General features: G+C 41.7%; 1 protein-coding gene across 3 annotated transcripts in view; it reads right to left on the bottom strand.

Annotated features, from left to right (window-relative positions):
- kalrna (kalirin RhoGEF kinase a) overlaps positions 1–9,963 on the bottom strand; it is a 179,480-nt gene extending 169,517 nt beyond the window's left edge. For 2 of the 3 annotated variants that reach the window (XM_032515387.1, XM_032515389.1), the window contains exon 1: positions 9,647–9,963. In XM_032515387.1, the coding sequence (XP_032371278.1) occupies positions 9,647–9,713 (67 nt within the window). In that variant the 5' untranslated portion in view covers positions 9,714–9,963. The remainder of the gene's footprint in view (positions 1–9,646) is intronic. The other variant, XM_032515388.1, reaches the window with a different exon arrangement.
- Between the last annotated feature and the right edge of the window lie 5,617 nt (positions 9,964–15,580).

Genomic DNA, 15,580 nt, shown 5'->3' with positions numbered 1-15,580 from the left:
TTCCGTGACATAGGTTTTTTTTTTTTAGATTATTTTTTTGGGGTGCTTCTTCTCCTTTTGTTCGATAGAGACGTGGAAAGAGGGAGCGAAAGAGAGGGGACGACACACAGCAAAGGGCCGCATGTTGGACTCAAACCTGCGCCGCTGCCAAGGACTCAGCCTACATGGGGTGCACATGTTACTGGGTGAGCTAGAGGCCGCCCCGGGTTGATGTTCTTTTTTTTTTTTTTTAACCTAACTAACTATTTTGTGTGCCTAACTTAACTAACTAGTTCCGTTTCACACCGTTAACTACGTGTTTTCAACTCCAACGGTTACGTTAAATAGAGCTGCCACGTTATTAAAACTGCCATTGCGGTCACATGTAAACGTTACAGGTTGTAAATGGCGTTAAATAGAGCACTCATATGTCATTATGGGAGTCATTGGCCATTGATCTATTCTGTTGTGTAGCTATGAGGGCGTTTTGTTTTCAGCACTAGTTTATTGCTAGAAGTGTTATTGAAACGGTGTGAAACGGAACTAGTTAAGTTATTTCCACTCTTCACTCTAACCCCAACCGGCCCGTCAGACACCGCCTACCAAGAGCCTGGGTCTGGGTCTGGGTCTGGGCCTGGGTCTGGGTCTGGTTCTGGGTCTGGGTCTGGGTCTGGGTCTGGGCCCGGGTCTGGGTCTGGTTCTGGGTCGTCCGAGGTTTCTGCCAAAAGGAAGTTTTTCCCTCTCCACTGTGGCCCTGTTGCTGCTCTGGAGGAAACTACTAGACCTGTTGGGTCCTTGGTAAAATTCTGGAGTGTGGTCTAGACCTACTCTTCTGTAAAGGGTCTCGAGATAACTCTTGTTTGAATTGATACTATAAATAAATTGAATTGAATTGAATTAGAAGTGGACCAATACGATGTTGTGTTAGAGAACTGCTCCAACTTCATTATTAACCAGTAAGTATGAAATGTTGTAAGTGATATGATGTAACACAGCCTAGTGTGTCCCAAAGGCTGAGCATTTAGGAATGATCTTTTTAACTTTTCAATGCAGGGAGCTATCATAATCACTTAGCTTTTTCATAATGTTCCTTTTTTCTTTTTGCTGCAGTGCTGAGAAGAGGCTCCATTAAAATGTTTTATCTCTTATCTTAAGAAAGAATAATGCCTCCACACCTGGTGGGCAGCAAGATTTACACCCAGGCCTCTAAAAGCGTGTCTCCCTCTTTCCCTCTCCTTTTTAATTTTTTTTTTAGGTGTATTAAAATCATTACATATGCAGAACGGTTGAAATATGCCCAGTTGTCTTGCTTTAATCTGTGTGTTGTAGGGAGAGGACACTTTTCTTTTTTTTTTTTTTTTATAAAAGATCATTTTTTGGGGGCTTTTTACCCTTTATTTCACCGTGAATAGACAGGAAAGGCGGGAAGAGACGGGGGACGACACACGCGGAAAGAGACGGGGGACGACACGCAGCAAAGGGCCCGGTCGCAACCGAACCCTGCCCGCGCCGAGGCCTCACCCCACACGGGGCGCACGGCCCCACTGGGTGAGCTAGAGCAGGGGTTCCCAAAACTTTCACCCACGACCCCCAAAGTAACGGTGCAAGTGACTTGCGACCCCCCCACTATACGTATAAAACATTACTCGCAACCGTGCACGCACTACGGGCGTGAAAATCAAAAGAGCTGTTCCCTTTTTAGTTATTTGCTTGGTTGTTATTTTAAATTTAGCCACTAGTTTTTATCAGTGTTAAAATCATGGCTTACATATGCTATTCTAATCATTTTTTAATTTTTACTTTTTTCTGGAAATCACTTACACCCCCCCTTGGGTAGCGACCCCCTGTGGGTCCCGACCCCCACTTTGGGAATCAACTGAGCTAGAGGTGCCCCGACACTTTTCTTTTTAGAAAATTATTCAATACACATAGAATGACAGGAGTTTTTGTCTACAACAAACGACAAACTGAACCCACTGTGTCTGAACAGCTGGGAGTTGGATGCCTCTTTGACTTTAGCACAGAGGAAATTAAGATGCTCCGTACCACTTCTTCATTCCTGAAACCAATTACACCTTATTGATTAATCTGCCTATACGGATACCAATCTGAGACTATACCCAACTGTTTCCATGTTCCTGACATGGTCTGATTGATTAAATCCACCTGCATATCATTTAACATCCCTTCTGTTCGCCTCATAGATTCCTCCTTGCAAAGCTGAATCTCTATCCAGAGTGCTGCAGACTTAGTAATGCCAAGGAGCCTATGCGACTTCTCTTCCTGCAGCAGTGCTTCTCCTTGCCAGTACAACTTTGTCATGTTTTCTTGCATGATGCTGCTGCACATGTTTAATCAAATCTGTTAGAGATGTTGACACTTTTAGCACTGATTCAACCCTCATGCATTCTGCAGTTTTGCTCTTTACTTCCTTTTTGACACATGAAGGATAGTAATAATGTAAGTAGATGTTCATGGTTTAACAAACACACTGAAGTTTGTATGACAAAGGTAAAAACAGCTATATTAATAATCAGCTCGGCAGACTGCTGATGTTAATGACAACAGGTTACCAGCGATGATGTCTTTTCACCGTGTGGGTGTGTGTGTGTGTGTGTGTGTGTGTGTTTGTGTTGATGGAGATGGTTGACATCTTTACCCTTGAGACCCTACTGCACACCCCACTAGTGCTGGGCAATATATGATATTATATCCAGCATCGATTTATGAGGTTCGGTATCGTCTTATTCTCGATAATATTTTTGTAATACGACACAAGTGTTGCGTTTCCTGGTTTTAATACGCAACATTACAGTCAAGATGTCATTTTCTGAACTTACCAGACGTTGTAACTGTTTTAGGATTTGACTTTACCCCTTAGTTATTATATCTGCATACGATGATTATTTATCACAAATTTCATTTTGTAAATAATTAGTGAATAGTCAACCCCTACATCTCGCTGCACTATCGTTATCGATGTATTTGGGTCAAAATCCTGTTATTTGATTTCCTTTATATGCCCAGCTCTATATATGGTATATATTTATTGTATAAAAATAGTTTCTTTCAAATGGGACGAACACAGAGCACATTGAATGAGTAAATACAGAGGATTGAACAATGGATGATAATCAATTTAGTTCTAAAAAAACCTCCCTCAAAACTCTCACTTTGCTATTTTAATGCTACTATTTGTGCAGAAAGGTGAAAAAATAGAGGAAGAACACAAATCGGATAAAATGGTGGATGGAGAGACAATGAAACAACGGAGAAGATAGCTGGAGGAGAAAAACTTCATGAAAGCGAGTCAGCTCCAGCTGAGCCGCTGGCTCCGCGCTGAAACCTGATCGACCGGGTTAAGTCATTCTTGCTCAACTCACCGTTTTTCACCGCCCTTTTTAGAAATGTAAATGTGCTGTATTTAATATATCTTTTCTAGTCTTAACGACTACTCAAAGCTTTTATCATACAGGAAACTTCACCATTCACACTATTCATACACTGTGCCGAGGCATTCACACTCTCGATGCACGCACGGGGTGCAACTCGGGGTTCAGTGTCTTTGCCCAGGACACTTCGACATGGGACTGCAGCCAGGGATCGAACCACCTTCCTCTACCACTGAGCCACAGCGCGCCCTAGTATTAACTTGAACTCACACATGCTATATTAACGGTGGGTTTGAAAAATGTTTAGTGATTTTAATGTAACTACGGGCTGCTATATATCAAGGACAACGTCTTAGCATCATTTAACACCACAAACTGTTGATTGTATCTGTGAGTGTCAACACCAGCCAACACTGAGACCCAGTTCAGGACTTATAGCATACCCGGCTAAGAGTTACCAGCCTCCCCAGACCTGTGCTGCTACAATAAAATGCTTTGTTGAATGTTCACAATTTACATATTGGCTTGAAAAGCTCTAATCAAGGGATTTTTCTTTGTGTTTAATTTAGGCTTCCTTTTCCTTGTATTGGCTGAGGCACCAGGGTTTTGAAAAAGTGATATTTATGCACTGGAATTTGCATGTGTAGGAAATGGTGGAAGTGCCGAGAGACAGAAGAAACATTAAATTGTAATTAGACCATTTTAAAATTTGAAAAAGAGCAAAAAAAGAGTCACAACACACACACACACACACACACACACACACACACACACACACACCACAGGAAAGTGCAGGCGGCGCGGCCCTGCCAATGTTATGCTAATCAGTACTTATAAATAGGATCCCAAATTATCAGACGGAAACAGGAAGTGGCACACATCATTCACTCCTCGAAACGCAATCAGAGAGCCGTACTGACGCCAGCTGTCTGTCAATAGCGGTTGCTACGCTACAGCGCTAAATCACTATTTTTCTCTTTTTTTGAGAATAACAGAGAAAACAAGCAGGAGCTAGCGATGTATTCCGTCTTTGACGTGTTAGAAACAGTGAACGCAGAACAGACAGATCCTCACACAGGCTGCTGGGGGAGTGGACATACACAGGATGGAAACCCCATCGTAACAATATTCATAGATTCATAACATACAGTGCACAGTGAGAGTTATATACGCCCTGTAGTGCAGCTGGATCTCAGGTTGGTTGTAAATAAAAAACTTAAATCTTCCGACTTCAACTCTTCTTGCACCGCCTTTTCATAAAGTTGTGGGCAGCAACCTGTGAGGAATATGTGTGGATGGGGTTAGCTACCGTTTCTTCCACTTCATTCGAAGCTTCTTGAAGCTTTTTTCTCCACTGCGTGATACTGAACGTGAACTGCAATAACAATATTAGGTCTATAGGTCAGGCATCCTATTATCCACATTGATTCATTCATTACAGGAAGACCTAAAAGTATAAGACCTAAGTATTGAGTTCCTTAAAATATAGGGGAACCAGTGGGATGCACCGAGGAGGAGGCTGTGGTGGCCTCTAGCTGTAATCGGAATACATGTAAGATTAACAATCCATCTTTTATCGACTCTGATTCAATACCCCATCTAGGCCCTGCAGATGGCGATACCAATCGACCCCTTCAGACAATTTCCCTTCTCCGTGTCACCTTGGAAGCAGTTGAAGCTGGCCAGAAATTCATACTCATCTCTCTGAGTAGATCCGATACAGGTGCTCCCTGTTCCCAAATTTAAAGTCTGCTACCTCAAGTGTAAAGTGATGGGACCATTTGAACATAAGGTAGCGTGATTCCCACAAAATCTGGCGTCACGGCTTTATGTTACTGAATAATTTAACCGATACAGGAACAATGATCTTATATGACAGTGGTGGAGAGACTGTATCTAAAGCGATCGTTACGTCCGCTGATTCCTGATTAAGTCCTTACAGTAAGATGTAATTTCACTCTGAAACAAACTTGAACATCTCTAAAGAGAGGACCTTAGTTCCCCCTGAACAGCTTACAGCCTGAACAGTCTCATTCTACTATACAGTTTTTCTCTTGTACTGAAGGAAAGCTTGAAATAATATGTATGGTTAATCACATATATTGTTGTGTGTGTGTGTGTGTGGAGGGCACCTAAGAACGACTTTGTGTAGTCTGTGGATGGACGTAGATAAGTGTATGTTGAGTGCTTTGCAAACAGAGAACTTAAATGAATAAATGACCGTAATCCATTAATTCCCTCTGACAAACACACCACTGACACAAACACACACAACACACGACACACACAGATCTACAGCCAGATATATTAGGTCCGCAAAACAGAAACAGCAAAACAAACAGTTGATTCTTGTTTTCACACCAGACAACAACCAAAATCCAAAAGTTTGCTTCTAAAACCAAGGCATTGCTGCATTTCTCATGCCTGTATATACAGTAGGCTACACTCAGGATTTACAAAGACAGGTTTTAAAAAAAGGAAAAACCCGGCGGCTGGCAGTACTCAATAAATACCTAGCTGATGGCAGAGGTCAGAGGACAATAGCCAGACTGGTTCATGCTGATGGGAAAGGCAAAATTAAGTCAAATTACCACTCGTTACAACCAAGGTGTGCAGAAAAGCGTCTCTGAACGCCGAATTATGAAGCACAGGAAACTGAAGCTAGAGTGGGCGCCCGGTGGTAGAGCGGGCACCCACAGTATTTATAGAGGTTCACATCTCGACGCAGCGGCTGCTGGTTCTACTCTAACCTGCGGCCCTTTGCTGCACATTCCCCCCCTCTCTCCCCTTTCAAGTCGAAGCTGTCCTATACAAATAAAGGCCTAAAATGCCCCAAAAAATAACCTTTAAAAAGAAACTGAAGTAGACAGTAGACAAAACTAGACAGTACAAGATTGTAGAGCTGGGCGATATGGAGAAAACCAAATATCACAATATTTTGGACCAAATACCTCGATGTCGTGACTATTGGGTTGATTATTTGTGCTTTCACGAAATATTTACACAATGAGATTTTTAACAAATACTCATCAATAACATGGATATGACTAAATGGGTAAAAGTAAATAATCAAACCGCTATTAGTCTTGTAAATTCAGAAAATGACATCACTTTGCTGTACTGCAGCCTTTAAAAACAGGAAAAGACAACACTTATGCCACATTATGATATAAAAGGATAACCAAAATCTAAGACAATATCTAATCTTGTATCACGATATCGATAAATAATCAATATATTGCCCAGCCCTACAAGATTGGAAAAATGTTAGCTTCTCTGGTGAATCTCGTAGGGTCAGAATTGGGCGTAAACAACATGAAAGCATGAATTCATCCTGCCTTGTGTCAACTGCTGAGTTATATGTGGGGATATTTTCATGGCATACTTTGGGCCTTTTAGTACCAATTGAGCATTGTTTAAATCCCACGGCCTACTTGAGTGTTGTTGTTGACCTAGTCAATCCATTTATAACCACTGCCCTTCTTCTAACCTCAAATCATCTTAAACTGGTTTCTTGAACACAACAATGAGTTCTCAACATGGCCTCCACAGTCACCAGATCTCCAGTAAAGCACCTTTGGGATGTGGTGGAAAGTGAGATTCACAGATTTGTGGATGTGCCGCAACTGTCTGATGTCGTCTTTTCACTGCAGATCAAAATCTCTGAGGAGTGTTTCCAGCACCTTGTTAAATCTATGCCACAAAGAAGTAGTAGGTCGGTAGTTCTGAAAGCAAAAATGGGTTCCAACCCGGTACAAGCAAGGTGGCCGCTCCTACCGTGGCCGGGAGTCGTTATTACCCCCCACCCCACCCAAAAAGATCATCAATCGTTGCGCTAATAATATGCCTTAACCGATTTAAAAAAAATTGTTAGTTGAAGCCTTGCAATGAACCTCAACGTTGTCAACAACCCGCACGAGGCTGCTGGGGTAATGCAACCCTAGTTGTAGATTTGTCTTTTTGACTGCTGCAAACCATATAGTAGGGTTTTCATGCAAAGAAGGGAAATTTCAGGCAAACACTCCACCCCCCCCCCCCCACCCCCCCCCCCCCCCCCTCCCCCCCCCCCCCCCCCCCCCCCCCCCCCACCCCCCCCCCCCACCCACCCCCCCCCCCCCCCCCCCCCCCCCCCCCCCCCCCAAAAAAAAAAGACTTGAGAAAAGAAATTGCAATTCAAAGTCTCTTAAGTGTGTTTAAGAGCAATTTACCAAACAGCCGTTGAACGAGCAGACCGTAAACTGTGAAAGCTAATCTCAGCTAAGTGTTCTCCCACAGTCAGCCGGCACACACTCTCCCGGTAAATTCATTTTAATATCAAAATACATTTGTTTAACCAGTTTTGTTAAATGGGGTTTTTAAGGGGTTTCAAGCATAAGTGCATAAATTACATTTCATCAAATTGTCAGAAATAACAAGAAAATCCATAAACTCCTGTCAAATCAGTTAACACAGACTCATTGCCATCACTGTAAGCTGACCGATCATGCCCCCCCCCCCCCCCCCAAAAAAAAAAAATACAGGCTCTTTTGGAGACAGGAAAAACCTGTGTATAAATACTACAATACCCATGAGCCTCAGAGCTGTATAGTGCTATAGAGAAGGTGTCAGACACAGTTGTACCATCTTTAGCACTGATGCGATCAAAGACACAAGACTACACCGTGAGTAGCAGGACTTCAGCAGCGTTTGCCATGATCACTGGTTTGTTTCCTCCATCAACGCTCTCTGGGACTCACACTTGACTTGTCTCCTACAACCATTGAACCTTTGACCACATCTCAATAAATCCGACTTGTTTTCAAGCACAGTGTCTCATTGTTTGTCCAGATGAGTAAACCGATTGATTTCCTATGCACATTTGCTAGAGATGTCCCAACTGACAGTCACCTAATATTATGGGAAAAACAAAGAAAAAGAAGAAGAAGAAGAAGAGCACACAAACAGAGCCCTCTTACTCTAAACAATGCACATTGTGTGTGTGTGTGTGTGTGTGTGTGTGTGTGTGTGTGTGTGTGTGTGTGTGTGATTTAATAAAGCACTTGGCAGAGTGTTCATGATAAAGTTATTGAACTGAATTACACTGACAGAGAGAGAGAGTCAGGGTGTGTCCCCTCCAGCACCACTGTATACGGTGTGGTGGTGTGTGTGTGTGTGTGTGTGTGTGTGTGTGTGTGTGTGTGTGTGTGTGTGTGTGTGTGTGTCACCAATACTACACCAGTGTCCTATTATTATTTTCCATGTTTCTCCCTCTGCTCATCACAAGTCCCCCCCAGAGTGCAATGTGACATTTTTGTTTGACCAACTGGCCATAAACCTAAACAACATGAATAAAATGTATTTAATGTATAATCACATATATAAATCGTAATTTTGAAAAAAAGGAAATCATGTTTACGTAGCTGGAGCCAGATAATAATTGGTGTTTTTGACATAAAAGATCAGTGTAGCTTCTGATGCATTTTCTCTTGTTCTTACTAGTTGATTAATCCGTTAATTGTTGGAGCAATTGCAAAATCAATCAATAACAACCAAATATTATCTGGTTTCAGCTTCTACACAGGGAGGTTTCTTTCTGTATTTCAAATCCGCAGAGAAGACAGAATAAGCAGTTTAAGAACACAATTGACAAGGAGATTAATCAAAGATGCCTGCTGTGTGTTTAGCCACTATGCTCTGGTAGAAATCTCAGACACACACATAAACCATATAAACACTTTCTCTCACCTTCTAACCATTTTTAACTAAATGCATCAGTGTGTATGACACACACACACACACACACACACACACACACACAGCTTTCAAAGCAGAGCTCTGCAGAGCTCTACATAAAGCGTAATTTAGTTGCATATCGAACAGATTTCCAGGAGCTGATCTGATGTCATTCCTCCATGATTCCTCGTTCTCTTGTAGAGACTATAGACTACCAGCATCACATGAGACACACACACACACACACACACACACACACACACACACACACACACACACACAGGCTACAAACAAGCACACCACTGTATATGCAATGTAAAACGTCAAATATCGTCATTTATCATGATTTTCAGCTGAATTGTAACGATTCCCTGTTTGATCCCCTTGTAGTATAGACACACACACACACACACACACACACACACACACACACACCACACACAGAGACACATACACACATACATATACCAGATTTCTGCTGCTGCTTCACTTGGTTTCATGTGCTGGTCCAGACGGCTCCTGTGACATTCAGCACACTTCATCCTTCATGTTGGTGGTCCTACCTGTTTTGTAGAAGGCATCAGTGTCGGGGTCGCTGGGCGCCTCCTCGGCCGCTTCTGCAGGGTTCATATCGGAATCCGGTTCAATACAATCCACCGACAAAGAGAAAGACCGAAATAAAGCCCTCCGGTCCGAAGAAATCCTCGCTGTCGTTAGTCCTCACATGTTCTCCTGTTCCCTCTCTCTCTCTCTTTCTCCCTCCATCCCCTCCTTCGCTGGGTTTCTTTCTTTCTGTCGGCCCTCTCGGTTTGTTTGGTGGTTCAGGGCTGGCTTCGTTTCTCTCTATTGTTCCCGGTCCAACCTCCTTCTCTGCTGCTGTCCGCCAGGGTCTCTCTACCTCCCTCCCTCTCCCTCCCGTGCCTTCCCTCCCCTCCCCTCCCTCTGCCTCTCTCTCTCTCCCAATTCAAGTCATTGACCTTTATTAGCAAGGCGTTATGTGCGTGTGTTGTTAAAGCATTTACAATGTACTGTCAAGCAGATACAACAATTTATGATTATGTTTTATCAAAATTATTATTATTATTATTTTTATTAGTATTAGTATTGACTTCATGTCCTGATGGTGGCGCTAATGTAACTCCAAATGATAAGAGTTCATCCTCTGGGGAGCATTAGTAACCTCATTTTTATATATTAAAAATAGCCTATCATTAGTTTCTAATGTATAATCATTCTTGTACAAATTTCTTTCTTAAAGGTGTTCCTGCATTACATGTGTTGTCTGCAAACTGCTTCATCCTCTTACCATGCCATCTACCCATAGACCCCCCCCCCCCCCCCCCCCCCCCCCCCCCCCCCCCCCATAATCAGAACTGCCCAGTGCATACTACCCCAAAGAACTATTATAATTTTCTGTACATAAATAAAGACAATTGAACCATATATTGATGCAGAAAAGGCACACATTGTTGCATTAAAAAAATCACCAAAATGCAGGAAATTAAGTGTCTTACATTAAAAAAAATCAATTTTGCTCGAAATTACAACTTCTTCTGGATTGTGCTGCAAACTGAACAATAACAGTCAAGATGTGCTAAAAATAATTTTCCCCTCCAACTACTTCCCAAGTTTTTCTAACAACATGTTTTTTGTACAACTATGCCAAGTTGTTAATACTGATTTTACCAAATTTTTATAAGAACTAATTTAAACTCACAACTTGTAATTATAATGGTCAAAACAACGCAATGTTTCAAGTGCCCTGGACAAAAATTATTTTTTAAATAACATGTATTGCTGACAAAAAAAAAAGAAAAAAAAATGTTTTCAAGTGTACAACACTGTGGAGGTTCAAATGTTCTGCTGTGGTTTCCTCGCAGTCCAAAGACTTGCAGATTTGGTGAAATGGAGACAGTAAAATGTCTGAGTGTAAATGGCAGGGATGTGATAGGCTGGCGACATGTCGAGGGTCACCTGACCTGTCCAAAGAGTGCTGAGACAGCCATCAACAACAGAGCACATGGCACAGGATCAGCAGGGAATGATAATGGATTGTGTTACTGTAGACCAGGTCTCAGAGGCACAGGGAAGTTTTCTTTGGATCAGGTCCAACCAGTACTTGGCACCTGGAAGATGCTGGACGTCTATATTGTATTTGTACTACTTCTGTCTACCTTGTACGTAGGGCACTGATTTGAAAGTCTAAGGACAGAGGATGTCTCATGATGCACAGATTGTGAATCTCTCTGAAACTACTTCAGGACTTTGGGTTGTATAAGTAGCCTAAACCTGACTTAAACAGAAACATTATGAATCGTCCTCTGGAGACCACGAACAGCCACGTAAAGTATTTATCTGCCGATTATAGCTGCTGGCTGAAACAACAACAAGAATTTAGATTTTTAAGAGAAATCCATTTATTAACAATGTACAGCAAATTTAAAAAAACTACAAATATTGCTCAAATTTCTTTACACAGAATTGTGGAATCATTTAAAATGAGGATACACATGCTAAATGAGTGAAAAAGACTAAATAGAAGCTTGACATGTGGCAACTCAAATGCAGTTGTTTAAATATGGCTCTTAAAGGGGAACTATGCGTTTTTTTTAGCTTAATTTACCTTAACTGAGCCATTCAGAGTCATTGGAAAGGTTATAGGACTTTTTTCAAGATGAATGGTGGTCGACTCGCTCCCCCCTTGCTCCTGTGAGCGGAAAAACCACCCCAGCAACGGCCAGCGAGTCGCCGGACTCATCATCACAAAGTATTGCATGATATCATATCTTGCAATGTAACAAATTACTTGCACACATACGCCCCTTCAGGACAAGGGAGCGATGGAGTTTTTCACACTATCTTTATGACTGATCGAGCAAAAAAGAAACAGAAACTTAGGGAAGCGTTGTCAGAGGAACAGAGAAAAGGGAGATTGACTGAGTGAGGAGTTAAACACAAGTCAACATAGGAGCTGCCAAATATCTATTCCGAAGCTGTAGGGGGAGCTCTACACAGAAACCTGTGAGCAAAAAGCGAGAAAACAGCAAAGAACTGGCCCAAACTGCATAGGATGGAAAGAAATGGAAAGGACCTGACAGTAAAGGGTGAACTACTTCAAATCTGAGCGAGTGTCTTTGTATCTGATACAGATCCAATGACTCTGTTGCCCTGGAGTTGACACCACACCAAGAAGCTATTCAAGTGACTCAACCAGTTGCATTACAAAACCACAAAAATAAAGTTCTTTCTAAACTGTGACCTTGCTGATACAATGATTTGGAGAGTGTCTGGCTGGTAGTGATGCAGCTGGACTGTAATGTGTGCTCCATTAAGGTTGAAAATAGAGTAGAAGAGCCCCCTGCCCATTCACTAAAGCAAAACTCCACTACTGTATGTCAGATGTTATCCAGACTTCTTAATTCACATTTCTCCCTCCACATATTTGGACCACGAGCAGTAGCGTTCACTAACGCAAGAGCCAAATGGACCCTTAAAGCACCATTAATCAATATACTGTGTGTCATCAAAGAATCAATTGTGTACATGCAAAAAGGAGTTTTGTACAGTGACCCCACATAGGAAATGATCTCCGGTCTTTTTTCTTATTCTTTTTTTGTTTTATTTTTTTACTTTTTGAGCAAATAGTTAAGCTTTTACTGCAGATTTACTATTTGGTTCAATCTAAACAATCTAACCTAAAGCTTCAATATTTTAACTTTAATATGCTACGTGCCCAGCACTGAACAGCAGACAAACAAAAGAATTGGTGAAGACCAAACTAGAGCTAAAAGGAGAATCAAATTGGTGTGCATTTGCGACGTGGCTGGAGAGAAAACTCCACATGCTAGGACACAAGCAAATGTTTGCTAACACATTAGCTCAAACAAGGTTGTGAGGCTAAAATGTGGGAGCCTTTCAGCTTGTTGTGCCCCCCAAAAAGGAGGAGTTTCTGCAAACATGTAGAACAAAGCAAAGCAGGAATAAATGTTGGCCTAACTTTTAGCACAGTTCTCCTCAAAGCGATGTATTCAGTTCATGAAGTGTTGTTAATTCGTCACAACTAATGAACACATTTTTTTGTCCAAGCTGTGTTTCATTTCACAGGAGTTAATGTATGACGTATGCTGACATAAAGCCAATCGTGTTCTCCTACTCCAGTTTTGGACCCTGGCAGGATGTTGGCCTTCGTCCAGAGATAACAGTGTTTAACATGCCCCTTTCACTCCCTTCTCCTCTGGTTTACCTGCCAGTGTGAGCTCTCCTCCTGTCACTGAACACTTCACCCTGTCAGCAGGGAGGCCGTGTGAAAGCTGCTCCAGAGTCTGTGCCCTCTCACTGTGTGCTGCTGCCATCTAGTGTACACTACTGCACAAAACGGCTAAATCATTGTATAATGTTGTTATCACATGATTTTTTTTGTCACACTTGACAGCCCCAGAGGGCACAATTAAAGCCCTTCTCAAGTCACTTTTAATGCACGGTTTGGTTTCGTTCAAAATAATAGACTTTTTGCATGCTTAATGACTTAATGACAGGGACAGGCTACAGTCGCTCAGGACAAGTGGTAACACTGTCAAAAAGTTGATTAATCCCTCAGCAGGAAAGTGTGTGTGTGTGTGTGTGTGTGTGTGTGTGTGTGTGTGTGTGTGTGTGTGTGTGTGGGTGGGTGTGTGGGTGTGTGTTCTTGTTTAACCACATTCGTGGGGTCCAAAAACCCAGAATACAGTATATTTATGGGGTCCAGAGAGAGACCAATATGCAGGACCCCACTACTTTAAAGGGCTGTTTGAGGGTTAAGACTTGGTTATAGAATTAGGGTTAGAATTAGGTTAAGGTTAGGCATTTAGGGTAAGGGGCTAGGAAACGCATTATATCAATGACGGGTCCCCACAAAGATAGTAAGACGCACAATGTGTGTACATGTGTGTGGGTGTGTGGGTGTGTGTGTAGAGGTTTCATATTGGCTGACATCTTTAATCTGCACTCTCCTGTTAGTTTTGATGCACCTGTTTCATGAGCTCATGTAATTCCCGGCAAAGCTCCACCCAACTTCAACCGCAGCAGAGGTCTGAATGGCTGGAGTCAAAACACCTGCGAGGGTCTGCAGGGGTTTCAGGGCACTAACAGGCAAATATTATCACACACAACATTTACAATAAATCCCTAAGAGAAGACTGGAATCACTATTTTTCACTTTCAGTCATGTCACAGTTGGAAAAGCCCAAGTGTTTTTAAAATAAAGTTAACGACGACACAATTCTACACCCATATCATTTACTGGGGTAAAAGTACCAACACAGCAATGCAAACACCCTCTACTACATTGGTACAGATGTTCAGTGTGTCTCTGACTGGTGGCCAACCATTCCTCCAAAGGGTCACAAGATAAATGTTGCATTGTGAGATGATTCAAGGTAGGGAAAAGAAGAAAAAACAAAATTCTGATACACACATTTGTGTTCATATTTTTGGAATATGTTCTAATCTTTTTTGGGTGAAATAGTAAAGAGTTTTACAAGCCTGGCGAAATAAATTCCAAATGCCTGAGAAAATGCAACATGAGCTCGCGGATGAATCTGGTTCCCATGGTAGAGTTTTACCTCTACACTAATTTTAATTAAACCATCTGAAACGTTTAGATGAGACATCAGTCGGGTGACTCACAGACATCTGAAGCAGGACAAAAGCCCCTGACTGCTTTTATGTGTGGGGCCACTTACCAAAAAGGTTGGGAAGCACTGGTTTAATATAATGATGCATTGTCTTTTATAAGTGTATAACATGACTTTAGGCATAATCTTAAACCAAGAAATAAAAAGTGACTACACGTGTCAAAACAAATTTACAATAGCAAAGTAAAGAGTGCAACATTTGCTCTTCAAACGTGGAGTAGAAAAAAAAAGATGCATCCAATTATAGTTACTTTCCACCACTAGCAACACGTGTGCTTTTCCTTTTCGTCCAAATAGCTGCTGTAAAAAAAGTCTTGTTGTACACAAGCAGTGGTGGAAGAAGTATTCAGATCCTTTACTTAAGTAAAAGTACTTATACCATGGCCGCCAGGGTTGCACACCTGGTAGAACGTGCGCCCATGAACAGATGCTTGGCCCTTTGATTCATGTCATTCCCCCTCTCTCTCCCCTTTCAAGTAAGCTGTCCTATCAAAAATAAAGGCACACTGTAAAAATACTCTGTAACAAGTGAGTCCTGGATTGAAAATCTTAGGGAAAGGTATGTACGTATCTTTAGAAAAATGTACATAAAGTATTAAAAGGAAGCAATGCAAACTGTTCTGTCAATCAACTGAGTGTTTAATAGTCTGATCACTTCAGCTGGACTTGTAGGCCGCTATATTGTTGGGTAGTTTAATTCATAATAATACATTGTACTTTATAAACTACATGTGTTTTTTTGTGTGGAACAATCTAAATTTGTGAAGTAACTAGTAACTAAAGCGGTCAGATTAATGTAGTGGAGTAAAAAGTACAATATTTCTC

This window comes from Etheostoma spectabile, chromosome 5, assembly GCF_008692095.1.
Source record: "Etheostoma spectabile isolate EspeVRDwgs_2016 chromosome 5, UIUC_Espe_1.0, whole genome shotgun sequence".
In the NCBI taxonomy this organism is placed as follows: Eukaryota; Metazoa; Chordata; class Actinopteri; order Perciformes; family Percidae; genus Etheostoma; species Etheostoma spectabile.
Note: the sequence above shows the minus strand (reverse complement) of the source record. Positions and strands in the feature narration are given on the sequence as shown.